Source organism: Aspergillus brasiliensis, assembly GCF_001889945.1.
Source record: "Aspergillus brasiliensis CBS 101740 unplaced genomic scaffold ASPBRscaffold_17, whole genome shotgun sequence".
NCBI classification, from domain to species: Eukaryota; Fungi; Ascomycota; class Eurotiomycetes; order Eurotiales; family Aspergillaceae; genus Aspergillus; species Aspergillus brasiliensis.
The window spans coordinates 453,629-475,363 of NW_027137458.1; the positions used below are offsets into that span (position 1 = coordinate 453,629).

The window sequence follows — 21,735 nt, forward strand, 5'->3', positions numbered from 1 at the left end:
TTGTGGATGATTTGTGTTTAGGGATGGTGTTCAGGGACGGTGGTATTGAATTATGGTGCATGGACTGTTTCAAACGGCGTTTGGTGCAGCTGTACACTGCATGATATTTGTATCGAAGAATGGCTTGTACATCAGATATGGGATGAAAGTCTGATCATCGTGGAAGTTGGCGTTCAATGGAACTTGATCGTGTTCGAACGCAATGAAGGTATACTTAATGGAAGTAATGGAGGGGACATACCAAGGACCAAGTGAGCGTAGATGATGCGTCTAAGGAAGTCCTACATAGAGCCGAGGTAGCCCTGCCGAGCATGAATGGGTCGTAAAATTGTATAATCATTATACACAAAGCCGCCTTTTATGAGCCACGAGACGAAGTATACACCTTCTGCGGGCACAGAAAGGTACCAAAGCCAATTGCATGAGGCTCCTGCCTCGGTCTCAGCCCTTCCGAAGACGAAGGCAACATATCAAAGCCCTGAGTACTCAATGACTCGTGGGTATTGACCTTCTTGACAACATTTACCAGACGGCCTAGGATGGCGTACTCCAGCTTCAGCTTAATGCTATAAGCCACGGGCTTGAACATGACCTGCAAGGCATAGTAGCCGGCATATTGAATGCCGACAACGGCAACATCCAGCATCAACACCAAGATGTTAATCCCGATAAGCTGCGCTAGGATACGACGATGTCGATCTTCGGGGCGAAGTCGTAGCAATTTCGCTGCTTCCCATACATATAGACCGGACAGGAGACCTTCTTGAAGACAGAAGCCGACTAGCTGGATTCGCTCCATGATGTTGTACCCGTGGTTGAATAGTTCCCACTGAGTGGACACGGTCCCGTATAAGAGAACGGTTATGGGGATCTGGAGGAGGATGTCGTCCAGGATGATGAGACGGAGGAGATAACGAAGGGTTGTGGGTTCTTGGAGGACGAGATGCAGTCGGGACCAGAGCACGAGTGAGTGTCCGGTTATCATCCCGCACCAGCCGACCATGATAAGAGTGACGGAACCGTAGGGCGAGATTTGGGGTCGGGAGAAGAGGAGAATATACCCTACGCACTGTGGGACGATGCTTATGGAGGCAACGAGAAGGGACCAGAAGTACACGCTGCCTCGGCGTTTGAAGGTCGAGAGACAGAGAATGATGAGTTCGATGGCATTGTAGCAGGCGATGGCGGCAAAGGCCGTGAAGATGTGGACTTGGTGGGAGTCTCGGTATATGTCGGGAAGAATGCGCCCTGAAGGGGTGTCACGTTTGAGGAGCATGAGTGAAGGACACACATGGTTGACAAGACACAAGATGGCATGTCGTGGTGAGGGGAGGGTTCGTGGGATATTTATTCAAGAGTCGTCCAGGGTGGCCACACCCTCAGGGTCCGAGACGATCAAGACGATCTGGGAGTGGAGGCGAGGACAATGGGGCCAACAAGGCCGCTCAGGCCTCCGATTTGCTCCTCATGGCCAGGATTGCGCAAGTGGGAACAAATGCAGGAGAGAGGGTGCGGATGCGGAGAAGGACTAAAGGAGGATCGCTGGATGAAGCACGATTAAGGATATGAACGACAGGAGATCGCCTCACCGGCACCAGGGAGACCCCTGAAGCAAGGGCGTTATTAGCTCATGGATACGAGGTCTACGCGTGGCCGGGGCATCTGGCGGAGAAGTTAGCCGATCGACTATCGAAGTTTGCTAACAGCGACAAACCGGGGAAACACGCGGGAGGTCGATCACTTGCGGACAATTAACTAGCCCGCTATAAGGTGGATCTTGGTTCAATAGTAGATCAATATCCTCATAAGCGACCTGCCTACCTTACACGGCTCAATTCTTCGGCGCTGTTCTGGAAGCCTGGGCATTGACCGTCGGGCAACTCGCCTCTGGGGAGAGAAGTGGCGATATCCACTCACCAGTTTGGCCATATAGAATGGTGATTTGAGTTTATGGCAAGTATCATTTTCGCCAGTCAATGGGAATACTCCCACTATGCCAATAGCGGAACCAAACTTGATTTATCATTTTTGGCCCCTATACAGTAGCCCCGTAAGGTAGGTGCTCAATGGTTTGCGGATTGGAATGGGTACTGTGGCATGACACCTTGACTGAATTAGTCGAGATAAAGAGGGCTCTTATATATCAAAAGGCCAGATGGATCTGAGCGTCTCTTCGTCCTTCACAGGCTCATCAGGATCATCAGCCTCGGGGTTAGTCAATACGGCCTGCAGCATCCCATCAAACATCTCATGATGCGCTGTCTGCGCCGTCTGCCAGTCACTCACCGGCACCCAGCCATCAGTGGCTGTGTTGAGCAAGCCTGCCAGATCATAACGCAAATTATGTGCTGCTTCAAAAAGCCTATACTGTTTCCGATGGTCTGCAAGTGCATGCGGTGGAGGTAATGAATAAGGACATCGTCCTGCAAACCCTAGTCTTTCCCAATTGTGAGATGTGTCAATCAAGTCGTGCTGCAGTGCCACAGCTCCATCCTTCCATGTCCTGTAGCTGTAGCGAAATGGTCGAAATAGGTTCTGGTCTAACAGTCGGGGGTTTGAGAGGCGGGGTGTAAGAAATTGGGTGCAGACATCAAATGCTCTGGTGCAGACCTCGTTCTCCGTTGCAAAGTCGGGGATCTCATCTGCATACCAAAACGCGGGCTCAATGCTAGCAGCTTGCCAATCAATGATACCAGTGATCACAGAGGGATCATCCTCGGAGACAAATATATTCCTCTTGTGAAGGTCCGGATGAAACAACGCCGCTGTTGCACAATTCTCTATTCGAGAATCCTGAGACATAGATCTCAGTAGACTTCGTGTGTGACCTAGAAGGATCTTATGTGTTTCAATGGAGCCATGATAAACTGGCCGCCGTTTCATCTTCGGCTCCACTGCAGGAAGTCTCGATAAACCAGCATCAACCAGGCCATCGCAGTATTGCTGAAGATCAGCCCCTACCACTCGTTAGTGATTACTGGATATATAGGTGTTTGGGCGAACCACTTACAAGGCCCCGGATTGGGTCTTCGATCATGTGAAGATGAACAGTTCCAGTATCTGGTTCCACAATGTGGTCCAATACAGAAGTCTCCATCAAGCGCATGCCTATTGTCAGGAAATACGGAATTGTGTTCAGAATACAAACTCCCAAAGCACGGAAACTGTAGGTCAACCACTTCTTTAAGCTTCCGGTAGATTGCGTCTATACACTTAACACGCTGCTTATCAGCCATTCCATGCCACTGATTATGCAATTGAACACCAGCTGCATGCTCCATGATGATGTACTCGCTGCCGATGGCATTTTCAATGCTCGTGGCATCGTCATTCCAGTCTGTAATCCTGGGTATAGGAACGGTAGTATTGGCTTGCACTGAAGGGCAGCATGTATGATAAGCCAGTGAAGCGAAACCATGATAGCAAGGGCTTACAGTAATTGATAGTAGCGACCTCAGAACTGGTTGTTAACCGCGGTGGACCAGCCAGAGCGAAAGAAAGTTTTGCCACCAGTCGGGTATCATCATTCAGCTCGAAGACAAAGACCCTATTGAAGCCTCCCTCAAGTTTCTGACAGTCTATGATAGAGCTCGCCTTGGGCGACAGATCAAGGATCCTGCGACAGAGGGCATCAAAGTCAAACTCGATGTAACGAGAGGCTCGCTCTTTCTTGTCGTCACGAAGCCAACGTCCGCTAGTGTAGTTATGGGGATCGAAACCTGTGCGCACACCATTGGCTTTGTAGCATTTATGAATGGAGGAGATTGGTGCTCTCTTACAAACTGAGGTGGAGTATGAATTGTGATTTATCTGGAACTGCCCAGTGGCTGTTGAATGCGGATAGCATGGTTTATGCGGCCATCTAGATGTCTCATTGAGAGAGGAAGGCGATAATCGACGCGTAGCGTGAGCAGGATTCAATGTTCGCCCCCATTGCCGTATCATCTTGCTATGGAGTGAGCAGAACCTGGATATTGGAGGAAGTTTAATGGCCCTTCAGCTTACCGACGCGTCGAATGGTTGAGGCATGACCATTGTACAAGCCTTGATATCAAGGGGGAAGTAACAGGAGCACCGGAGAGGCCGGTGGAGCGCGCGGGTGGTCCCGCCTACGGAAGTCTACCCGCCCAGCCAGGATCATTTTGGATGCACTGTATAGCTCCAGTTCATTTTCAGCCGTATAATTCATGCATTTGCAGTTCGCTAGAGCTTTCAATATACTATATCATACTCCGAGATTGAATGTCACCTCGTGGACTACGATCGTGGAAGGGGTGGATGGGCTTTCTACATGTTGGTGACTGTTGCATTCCCACATCCTTGATCGTCTTGAATGGAAGGACCACCTCCCATATGGTCATAGAAATTGACGCAGAAATAATCCGCAAACATCGCGAAATACAGCGAATGAAAAAGAGCTTACAATGTTAACCGTTGATCCCGAGAAAGCCGAGGAGCAGCGAGTGACAGCAGTCTAACGGTCCCGAACTCTTGGGACGACATTCCCCGCTCGATAAGAAGCCTTGTTACTGTTAGAATGCTCGGTAGGCAAGGGTGTTCGCATTTGCTCCTTCTCGGCGTCTTACCGATAGCGCCATGTATCCTGATAGGCACATGCTTCCGACGTGACTTGACTTAACATGGTAGGTAGCCTGCCCTGACAACATGTCAGTCATCGACCCCATCCTTCCTAGTCACCTTGCGTCCCCTCTCAGGGCGTGCTTCACTTCTCCCCCATCATCAACATGAAACACAACCCCCTTTTCTACTGTTGATATCTAAGTCTTTCACTACTGCATCATGGCATCCATGAACACGGTTCTTACTGGATATGCCGCTCGTCGAGCGACACTAGAAGGCAGCAAAAATCCCTACGCCAAAGGCATCGCCTGGGTTGAAGGGCAACTTGTTCCCCTTGGGGAGGCCCGCATCCCCCTGATGGACCAAGGCTTTCTGCGCAGTGATTTAACCTACGATGTAATTGCTGTCTGGGACGGCCGGTTCTTTCGCCTAGAGGACCACCTCTCCCGACTCGAATTAGCCTGCGCGAAGTCGCGTCTCAAGTGGCCTATATCTCGCGATGAAGTGAAAGATTCCCTGGTTAGGATGGTCGCCCAAAGCGGTATTCGGGACGCATATGTGGCTCTGATTGTTACGCGAGGACTGCAAAGCGTTCGCGGCACCAAGCCGGAGAACTTGGTGAACAACCTGTACATGTTTGTACAACCTTATGTATGGGTCATGGAACCAGAGGTCCAACGGATCGGTGGAAGCGCCGTTATCACTCGCACTGTTCGTCGGGTGCCACCAGGAGCTATTGATCCTACTGTGAAGAACTTGCAATGGGGTGACTTGACTCGAGGTATGCTCGAAGCCGCCGATCGAGGCTCTATGTACCCGTTCCTGACGGATGGAGACGGCCACCTCACAGAGGGGTCCGGCTATAACATTGTTCTGGTCAAGGACGGTGCGCTTTATACACCTGACCGCGGTGTGCTCCATGGTGTCACAAGGACAAGTGTCATTGACGTTGCGCGGGCGTGTGATATCCAAGTTCATCTCGAGGCTGTACCGGTCGAGTTGGTATATCAGTGCGATGAGATATTCATGTGCACAACAGCGGGTGGGATCATGCCCATCACCGAGCTGGATGGCAAGCCTGTGAATGGGGGGCAGATTGGTCCGATCACGAAGAAGATCTGGGACGGATATTGGGCTATGCATTATGACTCGGCCTACAGCTTCGCAGTTAGCTATGATGATGGATCAAAAGCAAAACTCTAATAGTAGAGAAGTGACAATGCCTGAAATATAGATTTTGCATACCCTTACTGAGTTTGACATCTGGCGTCCTTCTCTGTGGTCTTCTAAGTGCCTGTAGAGCTTTGCCTTCCATGTGTCTACCGCATCTATTGTGACCATTCCCAGTTTCGTATAGCCCTTCTTCTGAGTCCAGAATATGGAAACGTTCTCGAGAAGCGATAACTGCTCGAGACGACGGAAATAGCTGTATATCACTGTCTCTCGGTTGGATATAACGAAGTCGTGAAGTCTATTGGAAAACCTGATGATCAGAATTAGTATAATGATGCTCACCCCTCAATAACCAAGGAACTCACTTGAGTAGAGCATACATTTTCTTACTCGACAACCGAATGAACAAGACTGAGACCGAAACCGACGCGATTATTACTGATGCACTCATCCGTCATGACTCAAGGCCATTGGCTCGCCGTTGAAGCAAGGAAGTCTAGAGAAGCTAGAGCGACTTCACCTTGAACGTGATGAAGATAATAGATCGACTCGAAAGAAGTCCCTGTGGTTATTCCACACTGAATTCAGTCTGGTAAATGGAGAAAAGGAGACGGTAGTTACCGGGGTAGATTACGAGGGTCGAAAGAGCTAAGGAGCTTTCTTTGTTTGCGGGCGACAGTGTTTGGCCACACTGCTTGGTTGCGATCATGCCATGCCCGGATTAGTGCTCGTTTCCTTGACAAGTCCTCCCTCCATCTCCCCCTCTCATATTTGACACTTAGCGTTGTTGAACGCCATTGAGGGCAGAAGAGCCAAGTAGGTAATTGTAGCGTTGTGGAAATTGCTGGCAACGGCTGGTGACACAAATAAACCGACTATTTCCAAGCGTCTTGACCATTCCCATTCTTGGAGGCTCAGAGGAAACAGGCTCGACTGTTGATAGTGCTATGGGAGTGTTCCCGAGCCGCGTCGAATATCGGACATATGCTATAGCATGAGATGTCTATTACTCTAGTACTATCACTTCGGTTTCTAGCAGTGAGACAGGCGGTAGCAGGATGGTTATGTCTGCTAAGTATTAATGTCATATCTGGATTGTTTCCCCTACAATTCGCCCCTGGAGGGAAGGAACTTTATAAGATACTACTCGCACCTTGTTACTTCAAACTACTCCCCTTGCCGTTGTCCATAGGTAATCTACAAGACCGGATCGGCGACCCGCAAGATATGAGGGGCAACAGCTCATATATCACTCTGGCTACGTCGGGATATGAAGATGACGATTTCACTAGTAGCGGTCTTTTCTGGTCCCAAAATACGACGTGTCTCTGATTCCAGATGGGCGGAGACGAGAAAATAACCTGGACAGGAGGAGGAAATGAGAAGAGACGGCGAGAGCAGGTGACTTCAGACTCTCATCCTCGCCTCCATCTCGGTCCGACACTCACTTGCCTCTCGACTCCGTTCCCGCGCCATAGCATCCTATCTGTGGATTAGAAATCCATTCCTTTTCCGTTCACCTTCATCGACAGGGATGAAATAAAGTCCGAAATTGCTGACATCTCCGGCCGAAAGAAAAGACGACTCAACACCGGGAAAGACTATAGTCGAGATGTTATAGTGCGCTCTTCTGTCGCCCTGCCAGAATTCCGTGAAAGAGAAAATCCGAACAGTCTTTCATCAGCAAAACGTTTCCCGTGAGGATCAGATGCATGAAGAATCTCACGAAGCTCTGCAAGGAGAGACATCACTAGAGCGTGTTGATTGTCTGGTTCATGCCCTTGCTGACCTGGTGGTTATTTATCCGGTCCGCCTTTTTCTTTGCTTCTTTCTTTTTTTGTGTTCCGCTTCTTCGTGGTGCCTTTTTTTCTTTTTCTCGTCGCGCAAGTCATACATAAGCGCGGCACTAGGACTAGTCTGCGTGGCCAAAGGCGCTGGATCGCTTGCTGACAGGTTTCGGTCGCTCCTTAGGCTTGCCTCTGCGAAGCTGTACGCCGTTTGTTGATGAACCGGCTTAGACGCATCAGATGGAAATATCACAGAGTTGTCCAGCAGGGATACAGGGCAACTCCTATACCCCATAGTATTGCATTTGCGACTGACTATGCAGCTGCTGTCCATCCCCAGCTCCGATCGCACCAACCGGAAAGCGAAGCATCACCACCGCTTTTCGAGCTTGTCGCACGACGCTAAAACCGCCGATCCCTGCAAGATCCCCCAACTGTCTGAGAGGGGGTGTCTCTCCTCGCCCCTTTCGGTCCCCCAATGGCTCCCGCTCTCAACGAGCCTGCATTTGCTTCAGCCATATCACACAGACCTAGGCAGCCAGAACACGTCTGGAGCCTTCTGTCCGGTACATCGCCGTGTACCGAAATACCGAGAAGCGTGGCGGGAGACATCGATTGCTCAATTGATTACTCGCGCGGTACGGAGTAGACTATTTCGTTTCTGTTTTGGATGGGGTGATAGGTCACAAGGATACTCCGGTGCAACGTCCGTTATCGCATCATCATCCGTGTGGTCTAGTCGTTGCGACCTCCACCGCAACCCCCTGCACTATAGGTGGAGAGCGGGAACATAAGGACCAGGAAAGAGCCAGAACGGACCAAACACCGGCGAGCATTAAGCTGAGAGGTACGGAAGGTCGGAGTGCGCCTTTGCCTTATCCGCGCGGTCACAAATAAAAGGCGGACAGCCGACAGGGCCCTAGCATGAAATCTGACAGGCCAGCATGAAATTAGCGTTCAAGGAGCCACGGTCCAGGATCAGTCGGAACCAAGACAGGTCGGAATAAGGTGCACAAGAGTTCTCCCGCGAAAGCGATGGTCTCTGGACATCGTCATTCTCCTGGTGTAAGCCACCACTCAAGTGTGTCTCTATGGTCCTTACTAGCCGGAGCTACGAGTCAAATCCAGAGAGTGTGGTACAATAGACTTTGATCAACCTGCTTTTTGTCGCATAAGTATCTCTCTCTACCTGACAACGACACGGGTCAGTTGTTCCAGGGCCAAGTGACGATTTCCCCCCGCCGCGTCAGACCAAACATTCAGTAGCCCGCTATATTCTGGACGACGCCGAGCAGGACACGAGTAAACAAGATGTCTTCCGGCGATGGCGCCAGGAACAATCCGCCTGAGGCTTCGGGGGCTGCCAAAGCGGGCACTCGAAAGAAGATTCGACCCACATACTCATGCTTAAACTGCCACAAACGCAAAGTCAAGGTATGGTTGTCTTTGAAATCAATGCCCATTGTTCGCGCCGCGTGCTTTTGGGGGCTGGGGGCCGTCTTAAATGCCGAGCAGGTCTCACCATCGTTGTGTCGAGCCCTCTGACTGACTAACGCGCGACTTGACAGTGCGACCGAGTAAAGCCGTGCGGTGCCTGCTGCCTCCGCGGTACACCGTCCGAGTGCGAATACGGCACCAACAAGCGGGACCGCCATTACATCCAGCAGTCGGCCTTGATCGAGAATCTTCTTCGATCCTGTGAGAGCCTGAAACAGCAGCTTGCCGAGGCTCGCCAACTCGCCAACCTTCCCGCCATCAAGGATGAAGACGGACCGCTACCGGGCAGCCAGGCGCTCTACTCCATCAAGGAGTCGGACAACTCCGTTGATGATGGAGACGACTCATTGGACGAATTAGACCTCTCCACTAAGACTCCAGATAATCAGTCTTTGGCCTCACCCAATGCAGTAGTGTTGGAGGAGCAGCGTACATGTAAACAAAGTAGGTGGGAATCTTACCCTCCCCGACCTCTGCATATCCCTTTCGCTCACCAGGGTCCAGGTCGTTACTCCTCTCCACCGTTGGCGAAAGAGAAAGTCATCCTTACTGATCCCAATTTAGCTAATGCACTAATTGAAATCTATGTCGAACGCTTGGTCAATGATTTCAGCCCTGCCCAGGTTAGCGGCACCATCGCGTTACGTGAAGCTCGGTCCATGCGAGTCTTTTCGCCAATTCTGTGCAGTGCGTTTGAAGCGGCATCTCTGACATTCGCTGGCCGGCGCGATGGGAACCGATCAGTTGAGGTAGCTGGACACTCGCGCTACCTCCGAGTATTGCGCTCTCTCCAGCATGCCTTGTATGACCCTCAGCAGGGCAAGTCGACTGAGGTCCTTGTGGTCGTTCTCTTAGCTACTATCATAGAGGTGAGTCTTGTATGTCGCTTGCGCGATCTTTCCCTAATGTTACAATAGGCTTTTAAACAAACTTCAAAAGACTCCCTTCTGAAGCACCAGCTGGGTGGGTTGGAACTTCTACGAACCCGGACACCGTATCGACATCGACATGGCATTGAGCGCTCTTTGTATGTTGATCTTCGGATGTATTGGGTATGTAAACCATCCATCTTCAGATCTCCTCGAATAGACTCTGACAAACCGGCCAGGTCACGGCAGCCTTGGTCCACCGGAAGCCTACTTTTCTTGCAGAAAAGGATTGGTTGACAGTTCCATGGCCTGGGGACGGACCAGCTAAGGACATCCTCCAACGCCTGCTGGATGTTGCCGTACATATCCCCGGATACCTTGCCCAGGTTGATGAATTCTCAGCGCTACTCAAGGGGGGCAACAAGCCCCCATCGGAGCTAGTCAACATGCAGAGTGCCATTTGGGATCGGGCCACGGAACTCCAAGGTCTGCTCCAAGTATGGAAGAACATGTATGCCGACACATACCCATTAGGTGGGCCATGGGAGGAAAGCCCGAGCAAAGCAGACCCCACCGACGACTTCCCCAAGTTCAAATGTCGCAACCCCAGCACAATGCAGATAATAGTGGGACAGAATATTATGTACCCGGATCTGCTTCTCGCGACATCAATGACCTTCTACTGGGCCTTGGGTCTGATCATCTCCACGACCGATCCAGGACTAGTCAGTGTCCTCGGACTCCAGGAACGATATCAATACGCGTGCAACATCTGTCGCAGCATGAAATACTATACCCAGAACATCCCGGGCTGTTTAATATCACGGGTCATGTTCATTCTCCGCACTGCATTCGACAATTTCGCCGACGGCATGATTGAGAAAGAGTCCATGGCGGAAATGTTTACCTACATTGGTCGGAAATTCGAGCTTCCTGTGTTTTCAAACAAATGCACCTCATCTTCGGTGAAGATCGAAGGCAACGCTTGAATTATCTGTCTATCTTCTACCATATATATATTTTCCTCTTCTTTTTTCTTTTCCAGATTTTTGTCCTTTTGAGCGGATATATATCATAGGCGAAGAGGTTCAATTTACGATTGTTATGACCAGGCCATGTGTGATCTACCTCATCTTTTCATATACTGTCATGAATACGCGTTTAATGACTGGCTGGATACAACAGGACTCCGACGTGTAACTCTTCAAACCACGCAGGTAACGAAACCAAACCATTCCCTCTCCGAGCCACACCAACACTAAGAAGAAGCATGGATTCGACGTACAAGATTGGAACAAGATTGGAAGAAGTTCCATCCACGTGTGTAACTAGGGCATCTCTACAAGGTCTAGATATAGACTACGGACATAGATAGTACCTCGTCACATTCCAGGACGGCGAAGATGCAAATCTCTCTCGATGACAATGCAAAGTAAAGTAACTAGTCAATCAATCACTATAAAGATCACTCAATCATAATATCCGATTAATCGAGTATAATACAGATTAGTTAACCCAAAAAGAAAGTAAAAAAGAAAGAAAGAAAGAAAGAAAGAAAGAAAGAAAGAAAAAGGAAAAAGAAAAGAAAAGAAAAGAAAAGAAAAGAAATCATCCTTTGAAAAATGGAAATAACGATGCAATCCATTCATTGCCCCAAATTGAAATTATGCAAAATTACTTCATCGTACAGAGCACCAGAAGCGACATCATCATTATCATCATCATTAATTTACTTATTTTCTCATAACGTCATTATCTACTAGTACTTGTATATGTGTACTCGTGTTCCCATTCCTTCCATCTTCTCTCCCCCAATAACCTTGGAAGGAAACTCATCATATCATCGATCCTGTACTCTGTCTATACTCTTGAGCCTAGTTAATTAGGTACGGAGGAGACCTGTCCACCATGCAGGAGAAGGACGCAGAAGGACAAGGACGACAACAGGGCAGGCAGCCCACATTGACACTGTGGGCCAGCCTAAGAGAGGAGGCCTGAGCGGGCGATAACTAACCCATCCGATAAGGCAAACGAGAAAAACAGATCACATGTCGGGACTTCGGGAAAAGGGGACAAGCGAAAGGGAAAGAAGAATGCTGTCTGGGTCTCGATTGATCATTGCAGTTTTTCATGCGCCTCACATGACGAGGCATGGCACGGATCTTGGCTCCTCTCAAGACTCTTGGGAGTGAGTAGGTGTGAGTGGTTGGTTTCATTCAGTCAAGCCTAGTCAGTCCCAGAAGAAAGGAATAATCTATGGTCCCATTGACAATTTCTTTTCACTTCGAGCTAAAAAGTGCATGTGCATGGACAGAATCAGCCAACGAGCACCTTTCTCAAGGTTACGCAGACCGTCATCACACAGCAGATCCAGTAACTAGGGACTGGATTAAACTAGGAGGAGGAAGGGTGGGTTTATTGACTGCTGGACGGCACACTAAGGGGAATCGCGTCCCCTCTGCGAGATTGTTTTGCCTGAAGCTGAGGCATTGATTGGCGCAATGTCCGTGAATTTCTCCGGCGCCGCTGCGACCGGCGCGATGGTCGGGTGGACGAATCGGGCGGGCCGGTCGGTGGTGGCCCGCAATTGAGTGGCTGAGTGCAGTGCAGATGCATTGCGGTGCTCTGCTCTGTGTCATTCGGCTCATACTGCTGTGGAGGACAGACCGGTGACCGTCGGGATAGAAATGAAGGCGTGTTGTGCGAAATAGTAGTCTCCAGTGTCCTGTGCTATGCGGTGGTTGTTCTCGCCGCTGGGCTCAGACTTGCGCGCGGTGGATGGTGCTCGGATGGTGAATCCACCTTCGGGGTCCACGGGCAGCCAGTTGGCCGTGAAACGGGTGCTTCCATCCGGCATTTCCAGCGGGGTAAGCCCATTTTCGTCCAAGTCCATGGTGAAGCTAATTTCCCTGGACTGGCTTTTGCTGCTTGTTTCTGCGTTACTGATAGCGGCCAGTGGGTCGCCAAAGGGAGGTTGAACCAGTCCATCGTCGAGCGCGTGATGCAGTGAGACTGAGTCGGGAAACCCCATCTCCGGCAGGCCGTAGAACTGGACCGGCTCGCCCTGGGTGTAGTCCCGGTCCCAATCCCCCTCACTGCCACTGTATGACTGTTGGCTCATTCCTGGTGAGCTGCAGGGGTCATCGAGCAGGGGCGATTGGTCAAAGTGCAGTCGCGAGCTAGGGCTGTCGTGTGATGCTCGCGGAGAAGGTGTACTCGCGGGAATGTTCATGTAGAGCGCGCGTTCAGTAGCTAATTGGGATGCCGAGCGAAGCAAGTCGTCTAGAGAAAAATCGGCGGTGGTGGGCTTGGTATCGCGGGCGGTGTTGAACGTGGAGTCTCCGAATCTAGTGCAACACTTGTCAGCCAAAGGTCCTCGAATCCTGGGATCCATGCCATGGCCATGGCGCACACTGGTGGACACACATTGAAGTTATTTTGTCCGCCAATCGTGGTACATCCAAACCGTGAGCAACACCAATCGGTTGCGAGGGATGGTAGAGGGCCGGGCCCGTCTCGCCTGTCGCGAAGTCGAATTCTGGGCAGAGCTCCGAGCTCAGCAATTGTGACGATGACAGATCAAACCCGTTGAGACCCAGGCCTCCGTATAACTCCTCGTCTGTGAAAGTAGAATCCAGGCCGAGCATCTGAGTGTCGGACGGGCCCATGGAAGGCCATTTCTCGTATTCTTGAGGATGGCTGGTATGCAGCATTATGGTTGATTCTCGACTGGTGATGCAGCTTGTTGAGCGATGGTGATTGTGATGCTATACTGATTCGATCAAGTTGTAGAACGCATTACACCCCGACATGCAATTATGATTGTTGCTCGCTCTAGGGTCAATGTACTGTGTGTTGAACGATGACACTCGCAACGAAGGGCTCGTCGATAAATCGCGCATGACGGCGATTGATGCTTATAAGACATTCTCCGCAGGTCCATGCAGCCGAGGGGCGTGCTAAATGAATCTTGGATTTGAGTTCGTCATTGTGTCGCTGTAGCTTGAGGAAGTGGGTGACCACGGCCGCATTGGCGTCGGGTAAAATACAAAACTGGAGCAGTCGGACATTGATGGAGCTTGGATACATTGGAACGCTCGAGGGGAAGCTCAGTGATTTGACGAACCAGGCACCATCTGATCTTCATGGGGCCATGTGGTGTCGCTGAACCTTGCATACCCCATACTTTGGCGTTGCAATTAACCGAGCACCCTTCCCCGGCCTGCCGATGAGGGAAATTAATGGCTGTCAAAGCTGAACGCCTGTTGGTTCGATCCCCAATGCAATGGCTTTTCTCCCCGCAACGGGCCTCGGTTTATTAGAATTTAACCGAGTATCCCAGACTCGGTCCGAGCGAGCAACGGCCCGTTCGTTAAATCTGGGGTAAAGGGGAAGGGGCCGCCCAACAACCCCGGTCCTTGCAGCAGGTGCAGAATCATGCGATGCCTGACATTAGTGACGGGCTTATGCCTGGACGCGATGTTTGTCTCGCTAAAGGAAAGGGACATGGCATTTGGAAATGTCGAGGGAAATCACAGTCCAATAGATTAGAATTCGCGACTCAAAACAAGCAAGCCATCAGACACCAAAATCAGTATAGATGAGGATATATGTACAGGGTAACATCAAGGGACAGTATCCAAAAAAGATGAATAATCAATACTACGAGGAATTTCGGGCTAATAGCAGCAGCCGTTGCAATCAATCGCCAATGCCGGTGAGGTCCGGCAGATGCAGGCACGGGGCAGTGAGCCATTGGAGGCGAGCTAGAGCGAGCCCAAGTCAGGCAAGGTATTCAACCGAGAGCGAGGGGATAATGTGCCTGCATATGCCAGCCTCTGCGACTGGCCTAGAACCAAGAATGCCCTGGCGGGAGATGATTTAAGCTCCCTCTCTAGCCGAAGGCCTGCGGATGCGGAGCCGATGCAACCGTGCGCTGAAAATGGCATCGGCGCTGTGAGAAACTCTAAATCTAAAGGGCCAACCCAGTGCCTTTCCGGGTCCACCGGTAGAGTGCTAAGACGGCCTTGCGACGATGCCGGATCTCGCTGTGATTGACAGGGCGCCCACGCGCCTGCGCAACAGCGCTCCGCATGACCTGTCGGAAGTTTCGTTGGTACTCCGTGTTCAATGTCACCACGCAGGACTCGGTCGCGCGGATCATCACCTCGCACGCATTTAAAATGCCCTCACCCGCTTCTTTCTGCAGCCGCTCCACTATCAGCAGGAGAAGGAAGCTCCCTTGGAGCAGCTGAATGCCGAAGAAATACGGCATAAAACTGATGTCGGGGTCGTAGCGCAGAATATGGTCCACTGAGTCTGCCGCATCGAGGGCGTGGGAGATGGTCGAGGCGAACGCGGGCGATGAAGTCCAAAAATCCTTGTCTTCTATCAACGATACAGGATCCCACTTCCCAACCAGAAGAATATGCAGCACATGCACGAGGTAGGATGCATATGATATGACTGTCTGGGTATGCCATGAATAAGCTTGAGCGAGTGAAGGTTCCACTGGTTGTTGATCGGATTTAGGGGGAAAGGCACTGGACAAGGGTGCATCGGGATCCGACGCAGTGGCCGCAAATGTAGTAAGACTAGCCTTGTAGAGCTCAAGCTGGCGTAGCACTTCGCCAACATGCGCATCCCAGGCGTCCTTCCCATTCAACCGCGCTCCAAGCATCGGGTGGTTACGAGCTTGGTTTAGATCGATTAATTCACCAGTGATGGTCATGAGGGGGAGAAAGAAGCCGAAGATAGAATGATCATGGCAGATAAAATTAGGGAAGACGCGGCGTTTGTGCTTTTCGCCTGACAGCGGACATTGTGGTCCGTCCGGTTTGGGACTATTGCTGTGGATGTTCCCTGTCTGCCACGACCCTTCGTCCAGCGGTAATAAGAGATCCTCACTTTCGGCATCGAGTAAAGCAAGGGGGCGATTGTAGCAGAGAGCGAGGTGGCGGTCCATGATGTAGAGGAGCCACCATGTCCGACGACGCTCTTCACGATGCTCCTCGGTGATAGCGCCGCGCAATTCGTGGCCACGGTCGCATACGCAATTCAAGCTTGGCCGGGCAGGGTTGGAATAATCAAAAAAGGGGCCCGTGTCAACGCCACTCCATCCCGCCAGTGAATAATCAAATGATGGGCTCGAGCCCTCTGGGTGATTCTCCTCACTCGGCATCACCTCAATCTCCTGATTCAGCTTCAGTTCCCGTGCAAGAGTAAAAGCCGCGTGCCACCTAAGGTTGGTTAGCTTACGTGCTCGCTTCGGGTTACTTGAATAGAAACGCACCATCGCATGCTGGCGGCCTTTTGCTCGCTTGAGGAGATGATGGATGCCACATGGATGTATGTGATGACATCGTCCAGTGATCCTGCAGGGCCAACCAGCCCTCGATCATCACCACCGGCTTCAAATGGGTGGTGCACCGTCGTAGGAGGGCAATCCTGACCGACCGCTGCATGAAGTGGGTCGCTCGCCGCGGCGCCTTCTTGCTCTTTGAATGACACGTGGATCAACGGTCGTAACAGCCGTAACGTTAGAGCACATAAAAATTGACAGATCTTCTTCCTCTGGGGCGGAGATATGGGCAAAGCGAACGCACGATCGTCTAACGCTGCCACCCAAAGCATGCTGGCTAGAAGCGCTGGGCTGCTAGGTCTAGGAGCTTCCCGGCTTAGAAAGGACGCCTTGCGTAGAACATAGCAATGAATGTGATGACACACGGGATGCATATGCGTGGAGAATGCGCTGGTAAAGTACAGGTCGAGAAGATCATATACTAGCTTTCGGGGTAGGCTCGATTCCAGATACGGCATTACTGGCTGAAGGACCGGATATTTTAGGATCGTTGCAGATGGGGCTGGTGTCTGGCCAAGGCCTGTTATCTTGGAGCCTTGAGATGCAGGGTCGCTATACCCGGCCAGGTCAACTCCACTCCAGATGTCGAAGATTCGAGGGAAAGGGCCTTCTCCCGGGCCGATGCCTGCTAGGGGCTCATAAGATCCTGGAGAGACATGCGTGCCTGCTAGCCATTCCTCCGTTGCATTCACTGGGTGCCTGGACTTCCTCGGAGGGAGTGATACATCCGCTTGAGAACGTCGCTCGTCAATGCTTGGGGCAGACGCGGTCACATCATTTGTCGCCGGCGATCGATGGTGAAATGTCGAAGAAGGGGAGCCATTTGCAACTGGGCCAGATCCTGCTTCCGCAGGTGCCGGTGCTGAGGCTTGGGTCTCCACAGATTGGGTGGGTTTTTCAGCAGCAGCCTTTGCCTCTACCAGTCGGGATCGCGCAATCCGTCCTCTCTTTCGTCGTTCGCGTGTGAACTCGCATCGTATTTCGCTGCGAAGACAGCGCGAGCAGGGGAAGGCTCGATCACACCGCACGCGACGCGAATGGCAAGAGTCGCAAGCAATCCGATTCCTTCTCCAGCGACGTTTCGTTGTGGCTCCGCCGGTTGGTTCTTCGGTGGTTGCTGGAACGCTGGGTGCCTGGGCGTCCCCCGGCTGGGCAGAATCCATTTCAGGCCGACATTGGCGATTCCAGATGTATCAAAAGAGGATGAATCGAATCGCAGTCTGGGAAAACGGTTTGGAAAAGTCAGCAATCGGCCAAGACGAAAGGAGCGAAAGGACCGGTCCTTAGTCCTTACGAGGCAATTACAAGCGGGGAAAGGGACCGAGGTATTTGCCGATGAGCGACTGACTGGGCGTACGTACCCACGACGACAGCTAAGCCTTTTCAGTTGCGCCGTTAACAAGACGCAATGCGGATGGGAACCCGTCGAGCAGAAGAGGGAACTTTTCCATGGGGGAAGAGAAATGAGTGGTAGAGCGCAAAACCGGCCGGCCGGGCAGAGCAGAAGCGATCCATCGCGGGGAAACCGTCGGGGCTGGAAGGCGCCTCCGCACGCACTAAAAAAGGGCCTTAATCCAGAGCCGGGCCACGCATGGGGAGCTCTCCAGGGTTCACAGCCTTGGTGGCAAACTCTGGTTTGTCACTAGTAGGCCGCGGTGGGGTGTACCTAATCGTTGCACGGGAGAATTGAAATAGCAGTTCTACCTTCAGTGATCTAACTGTTGGAGTCGTCGCTGTGAGGTCGCTCCATTGCGAAAATCGAATGCCCTTGGTCGGACAGCTGGCACGTTGCCAAGACCAGTCCCCAATCTGATTGTATATTGCTCCCGCCGTTGCCAATATAATCCACCACAGGACTCGCAGACCGATCGGTGTAGCCGAAGTTAGCACAGACTTAGGTTGTGGTCAAATGTGACGAACTAGTGGCTAGTATCGTACCATCGAGTCAGTATAGGAGACTAAGTTCCTGCAGCTGCATCCGCATCTGCATGGGCACCCCAGTTGTGTACGTGACCCTAGTAACTCGCTTCTCGGAGATCGGCCTAGCCAACTCCCTGTTCGGTAGGCCAGAAGTGAGACATTGTAGCAGATACTATGGGAACTCGTCGTCAGCAGTGAACTTTATCCTGCGTACTGCCACTCCTTCTAAACTGTTAGCCAGTGCTACTAATTATATATTTGGTCGTCGATTGATCTTCCTGACCGGTGCTCACAGTGGGAAAAGCCCCAGGAGGCCATACTGGTGTAGTAACCAGGAAACAATGGGCTCAAAGATTTGGTAGAGAAAATAAGTCGACTCATGCCGGGATGAAGAGATGGAGAAATGAAGCGAAGCTTTGGGTGAAGTCGACAAACGAGGGAAAGGACGTGACTCGATCACCTGATCTTCTAGGGAAATCTCCAACAGCCAAGTTAACCATGCGACTGCTTGCTTGAATCGATTGCCAAAGAATGTGGGTCAATCCTTTCAACGGCTCACTGTTTAGGATCCTACTCGAGATACATGTAGACACGCACTCCATTACCCCTGCTTGAGACCAAGCAAGCAGGTCCAACAAAGTCCGAAAATCCCAGTCCGCAATAGTCAGAAGCTACTATGAGCTCTTACAGGCCGATCATTGGCTTGAAATGTACATTATTATCGAGCAATGGTACGAGTAAGATTGAGGCCTCTACAGCGAGAAAGGATGTTTGCCATACTCGGGCCCAGGATCCGGCTCCGAGAACTTTTTTTTTTTTTTTTGAAGATATATAGGGGGAAGACTTAATTAGAAAAAAGCATCATCAAAAAACCACAACAAGGATAGTATGCTATATTCCCCAATATTAGAGGCTGCGAGAGATAACAGCTGAAATATACTGTCGATGTACAGGAGACACGGTATGTTATATATATCGTGTTCGAGACCAAACACTATCCATTAACAATTATGGCACTGGAAAATATTCCGGCGGACTCCTTCTTGCATGCCATGAACAGGTTCTCAGTGACCCTGGGCAGCCTTTTTATAGTTCTCTAATGCACGATCTCGACTTTCAGAATGATCCACCATCGGCCTTGGATAGCCATTCTTCTCAGCAACATCCCCCGCTCCTCGGCCATACGGATCATGGATTGCCGCGCCCTCAACTGCACGTAGTTCCGGCACCCAATAACGGATATACTCGCCTTCTGGATCAAACCTTTCACTCTGGCGCAGAGGATTGAAGATCCGAAAGTATGGCTGGGGATCAACCCCTGTACTGGAACCGAATCCCCACCCGCCGTGGTTCGAGGCGAAGTCGCCGTCTATCAAATGTTCCATGAAGTACCGCTCCCCTCGACGCCAATCTATCAGAAGATCCTTGGAGAGGAATGATGAGACGACCATGCGCGTGCGGTTGTGCATCCAAGCGGCGTGCTTCATTTGGCGCATGGCTGCGTCGACGATCGGATAGCCAGTTTTGCCCTCGCACCAGGCGTTGAAGTGATCCTTGTTATACGACCACTCTATATTTGTGAATTCCGGTTTGAAGCACTTATTCATACTGTACAATAGTTGGTCAGTTTTTCTACACAGATAGCCGGCCAGAACGGAGAGAACGAACCATATAAATGGCCAATGGACCAGGACATGCTTATAGAAATCTCGCCAGGCAACTTCGCTAATCCACGACGTATATCCGGTGGGGTTTCTATTTAACTGGCCTTTGTTCTTCTTGCGGGCCTGGAAAACAGCTGTTCGTGCACTAAGTGTCCCCGATGCGAAGTAGGGACTTAGCACGGATGTATTCCGGCCCGCGAGTGTGTTTCGCAAGTCATCGTAGTCGTTGGCTTTCTCCTCCAGGAATGCCTCCAGCCTTCGGAGTGCCTCATGCTCGCCCTCCGGATACAGATCTTTGAATCTTGTCTTCTCCTCCTCAGAGAGCCGCTTGTTCGCTGGTGCAACAGGTACCTCGCAGTCAAAGAGGGTCTTGAAGAGCTTGCGTGCGTCGCCGGGGTTCGATCCTGGCTCATCCGCGACCTCAAGATATTCCGGGTTCTCATTGAGAAAGGCACACCAGGCGCGAAACCACGGACTATAAACTGCATACTGTTTACCCTGTTGGCTGACTAGCTTGCCCGGGGTGACAACGCATGTATCATGTGCTGCTTCAAATCTTATGCCGTTCTTCGCGCAAAGTCGTACTATTTTCGCCTCGCGGCGAAGTTCGTCGACTTCGTACTCTAGATCTGCAAAGAGGTGAGTCGCGCCCCATTCTTGGCACAGATCTATAATCCTTTGAGGGATATTCTTTCGCTTCTCTTGTGTCTCCATATACAATGGAATGTCTAGCTCATTCAAGTCTCGCTGTAACAATTTAAGTGTCCGCAAAGTCAGATCCACACGTGGAGCACTAGCTAAATGAGCCGTCAGGTCTTCTGGAGAGAGGATATACAGCCCGATGAGCGGGAGCTTGTGTTCTCGCGCAACCTGATATGCCATTTGTAGGCCGCGGTTGTCATGTAATCGAAGATCAGATTTGAACCAGTGGACGACGGCTGCATTGGGCCGAATTTCCCGACGTTCATCTATTGTATCTTCGTATGCCTTCTGTAGGGATTCAATGGGTCGCTCCAGCGTTCCATTATTGTAGGCGTGGCACCGTTCGTTGCACATCTCAGGGGGATAGAATTCGCGCAGGACGATACCAAAGTTTTCTGTGTCTTGGGCATGGGGATGTGGACGCGTAAGATCAGGCTTTTCGCGTTTATTGGTGTGCGACGAGGCACCATTGGTGGCAGAACTCTTTGATGCTTTGCGCTTTTGCGGTGGCATGATGCAAACTGGTTTTATGAAGGCGCGTCGAAGAGATGATATCCTGTAGATGAGGACTTGTTGGGTGTTGACAGGTGGCCGGAGGCGCAGACACCAAAAAATCATACCGCGATTGATTTTCCAAGGGCATTGGGAAAGGCTGGGTTTCGTAGAGCTCTGGGGTCAGATCGATCGAGGATCTGGACCGCGCCAGGGACGCTGACGTCAATACCCGGAGGTTATCTCAACCGAACAACACCCCTGCGCCAGTATCTGTTCTAGAACTCGCTCAACGTTGCTTCGATCGTTGTCGGTTACCTTTGACCTTTACCTATTTCTGCAAGAAAATTTAGTAGACTTGGACTTTGATGTACAGGGCCGTTGGTGAGACATGGCTACACCATTGTCAGCTATAATCCTCGTCGACAGGGGCAATTATGCATCATGCTGTTTGATTAATGGGTTGCCCAAGCAAGCAAGCAGGTTAGCACACATTGGTGTATCATCCAGCACTCAACACGGCAGGAATAGATACGCAAAGTCTGGATTGGCTATTCACTATGGCAAAAGCTGGCTCGTCTTGAAGTGGGAGTGTTTGTCAACCGGACAGCAACTGAAGCTATTGCCCCATGTACAGCTATAACGGCGATAATAGTATTAGACCGAGCATGGTTCTGGAGGAAAGGGGT

At 51.1% G+C, this 21,735-nt stretch overlaps 7 protein-coding genes across 7 annotated transcripts; 2 read left to right on the forward strand and 5 right to left on the reverse strand.

Moving 5' to 3' along the window:
* Positions 1–161: 161 nt before the first annotated feature.
* Positions 162–1,732, reverse strand: ASPBRDRAFT_351564 (uncharacterized protein). The gene is made up of 2 exons (XM_067623318.1): positions 1,715–1,732; positions 162–1,662 (listed from the first exon to the last, which is right to left on the reverse strand). The coding sequence occupies exon 2, from the start codon at positions 1,274–1,276 to the stop codon at positions 359–361; it is 918 nt and encodes a 305-aa protein (XP_067474456.1). The 5' UTR covers positions 1,277–1,662; positions 1,715–1,732; the 3' UTR covers positions 162–358.
* A 404-nt stretch (positions 1,733–2,136) lies between these two features.
* Positions 2,137–3,945, reverse strand: ASPBRDRAFT_34509 (aminoglycoside phosphotransferase family protein; the record flags this gene model as incomplete). Its single annotated transcript, XM_067623247.1, has 3 exons — positions 2,137–2,957; positions 3,011–3,376; positions 3,435–3,945. The coding sequence occupies 3 exons, from the start codon at positions 3,943–3,945 to the stop codon at positions 2,137–2,139; spliced, it is 1,698 nt and encodes a 565-aa protein (XP_067474457.1).
* Positions 3,946–4,800: 855 nt separating this feature from the next.
* On the forward strand, positions 4,801–5,784 carry ASPBRDRAFT_34510 (aminotransferase class IV; the record flags this gene model as incomplete). Its single annotated transcript, XM_067623248.1, has 1 exon — positions 4,801–5,784. The coding sequence occupies one exon, from the start codon at positions 4,801–4,803 to the stop codon at positions 5,782–5,784; it is 984 nt and encodes a 327-aa protein (XP_067474458.1).
* A 3,068-nt stretch (positions 5,785–8,852) lies between these two features.
* ASPBRDRAFT_59203 (Zn(II)2Cys6 transcription factor domain-containing protein) lies at positions 8,853–10,896 on the forward strand (the record flags this gene model as incomplete). The annotated part of the gene is made up of 5 exons (XM_067628015.1): positions 8,853–8,975; positions 9,110–9,482; positions 9,603–9,907; positions 9,956–10,090; positions 10,147–10,896. The coding sequence occupies 5 exons, from the start codon at positions 8,853–8,855 to the stop codon at positions 10,894–10,896; spliced, it is 1,686 nt and encodes a 561-aa protein (XP_067474459.1).
* A 1,448-nt stretch (positions 10,897–12,344) lies between these two features.
* On the reverse strand, positions 12,345–14,089 carry ASPBRDRAFT_78738 (uncharacterized protein; the record flags this gene model as incomplete). The annotated part of the gene is made up of 3 exons (XM_067629424.1): positions 13,334–14,089; positions 12,558–13,254; positions 12,345–12,530 (listed from the first exon to the last, which is right to left on the reverse strand). The coding sequence occupies exons 1-3, from the start codon at positions 13,618–13,620 to the stop codon at positions 12,345–12,347; spliced, it is 1,170 nt and encodes a 389-aa protein (XP_067474460.1). The 5' UTR covers positions 13,621–14,089.
* A 790-nt stretch (positions 14,090–14,879) lies between these two features.
* ASPBRDRAFT_34513 (uncharacterized protein) lies at positions 14,880–17,431 on the reverse strand (the record flags this gene model as incomplete). The annotated part of the gene is made up of 2 exons (XM_067623250.1): positions 14,880–16,146; positions 16,200–17,431. 2 exons carry the CDS (start codon positions 17,429–17,431, stop codon positions 14,880–14,882), a joined length of 2,499 nt encoding a protein of 832 aa, XP_067474461.1.
* A 1,538-nt stretch (positions 17,432–18,969) lies between these two features.
* Positions 18,970–21,215, reverse strand: ASPBRDRAFT_187326 (deoxyribodipyrimidine photo-lyase PHR1). Its single transcript, XM_067620093.1, has 2 exons — positions 19,857–21,215; positions 18,970–19,796 (listed from the first exon to the last, which is right to left on the reverse strand). The coding sequence occupies exons 1-2, from the start codon at positions 21,170–21,172 to the stop codon at positions 19,253–19,255; spliced, it is 1,860 nt and encodes a 619-aa protein (XP_067474462.1). The 5' UTR covers positions 21,173–21,215; the 3' UTR covers positions 18,970–19,252.
* Positions 21,216–21,735: the final 520 nt, after the last annotated feature.

Bases quoted from the DNA above. Each gene is read 5' to 3' on its own strand.
- ASPBRDRAFT_351564 (XM_067623318.1), bottom strand. From the start codon at position 1,276: ATGCTCCTCAAACGTGACACCCCTTCAGGGCGCATTCTTCCCGACATA.
- ASPBRDRAFT_187326 (XM_067620093.1), bottom strand. From the start codon at position 21,172: ATGATTTTTTGGTGTCTGCGCCTCCGGCCACCTGTCAACACCCAACAA. The intron at 19,797-19,856 runs GTTCGTTCTCTC...ACTATTGTACAG, and splicing joins GTCCATTGGCCATTTATATG to TATGAATAAGTGCTTCAAAC.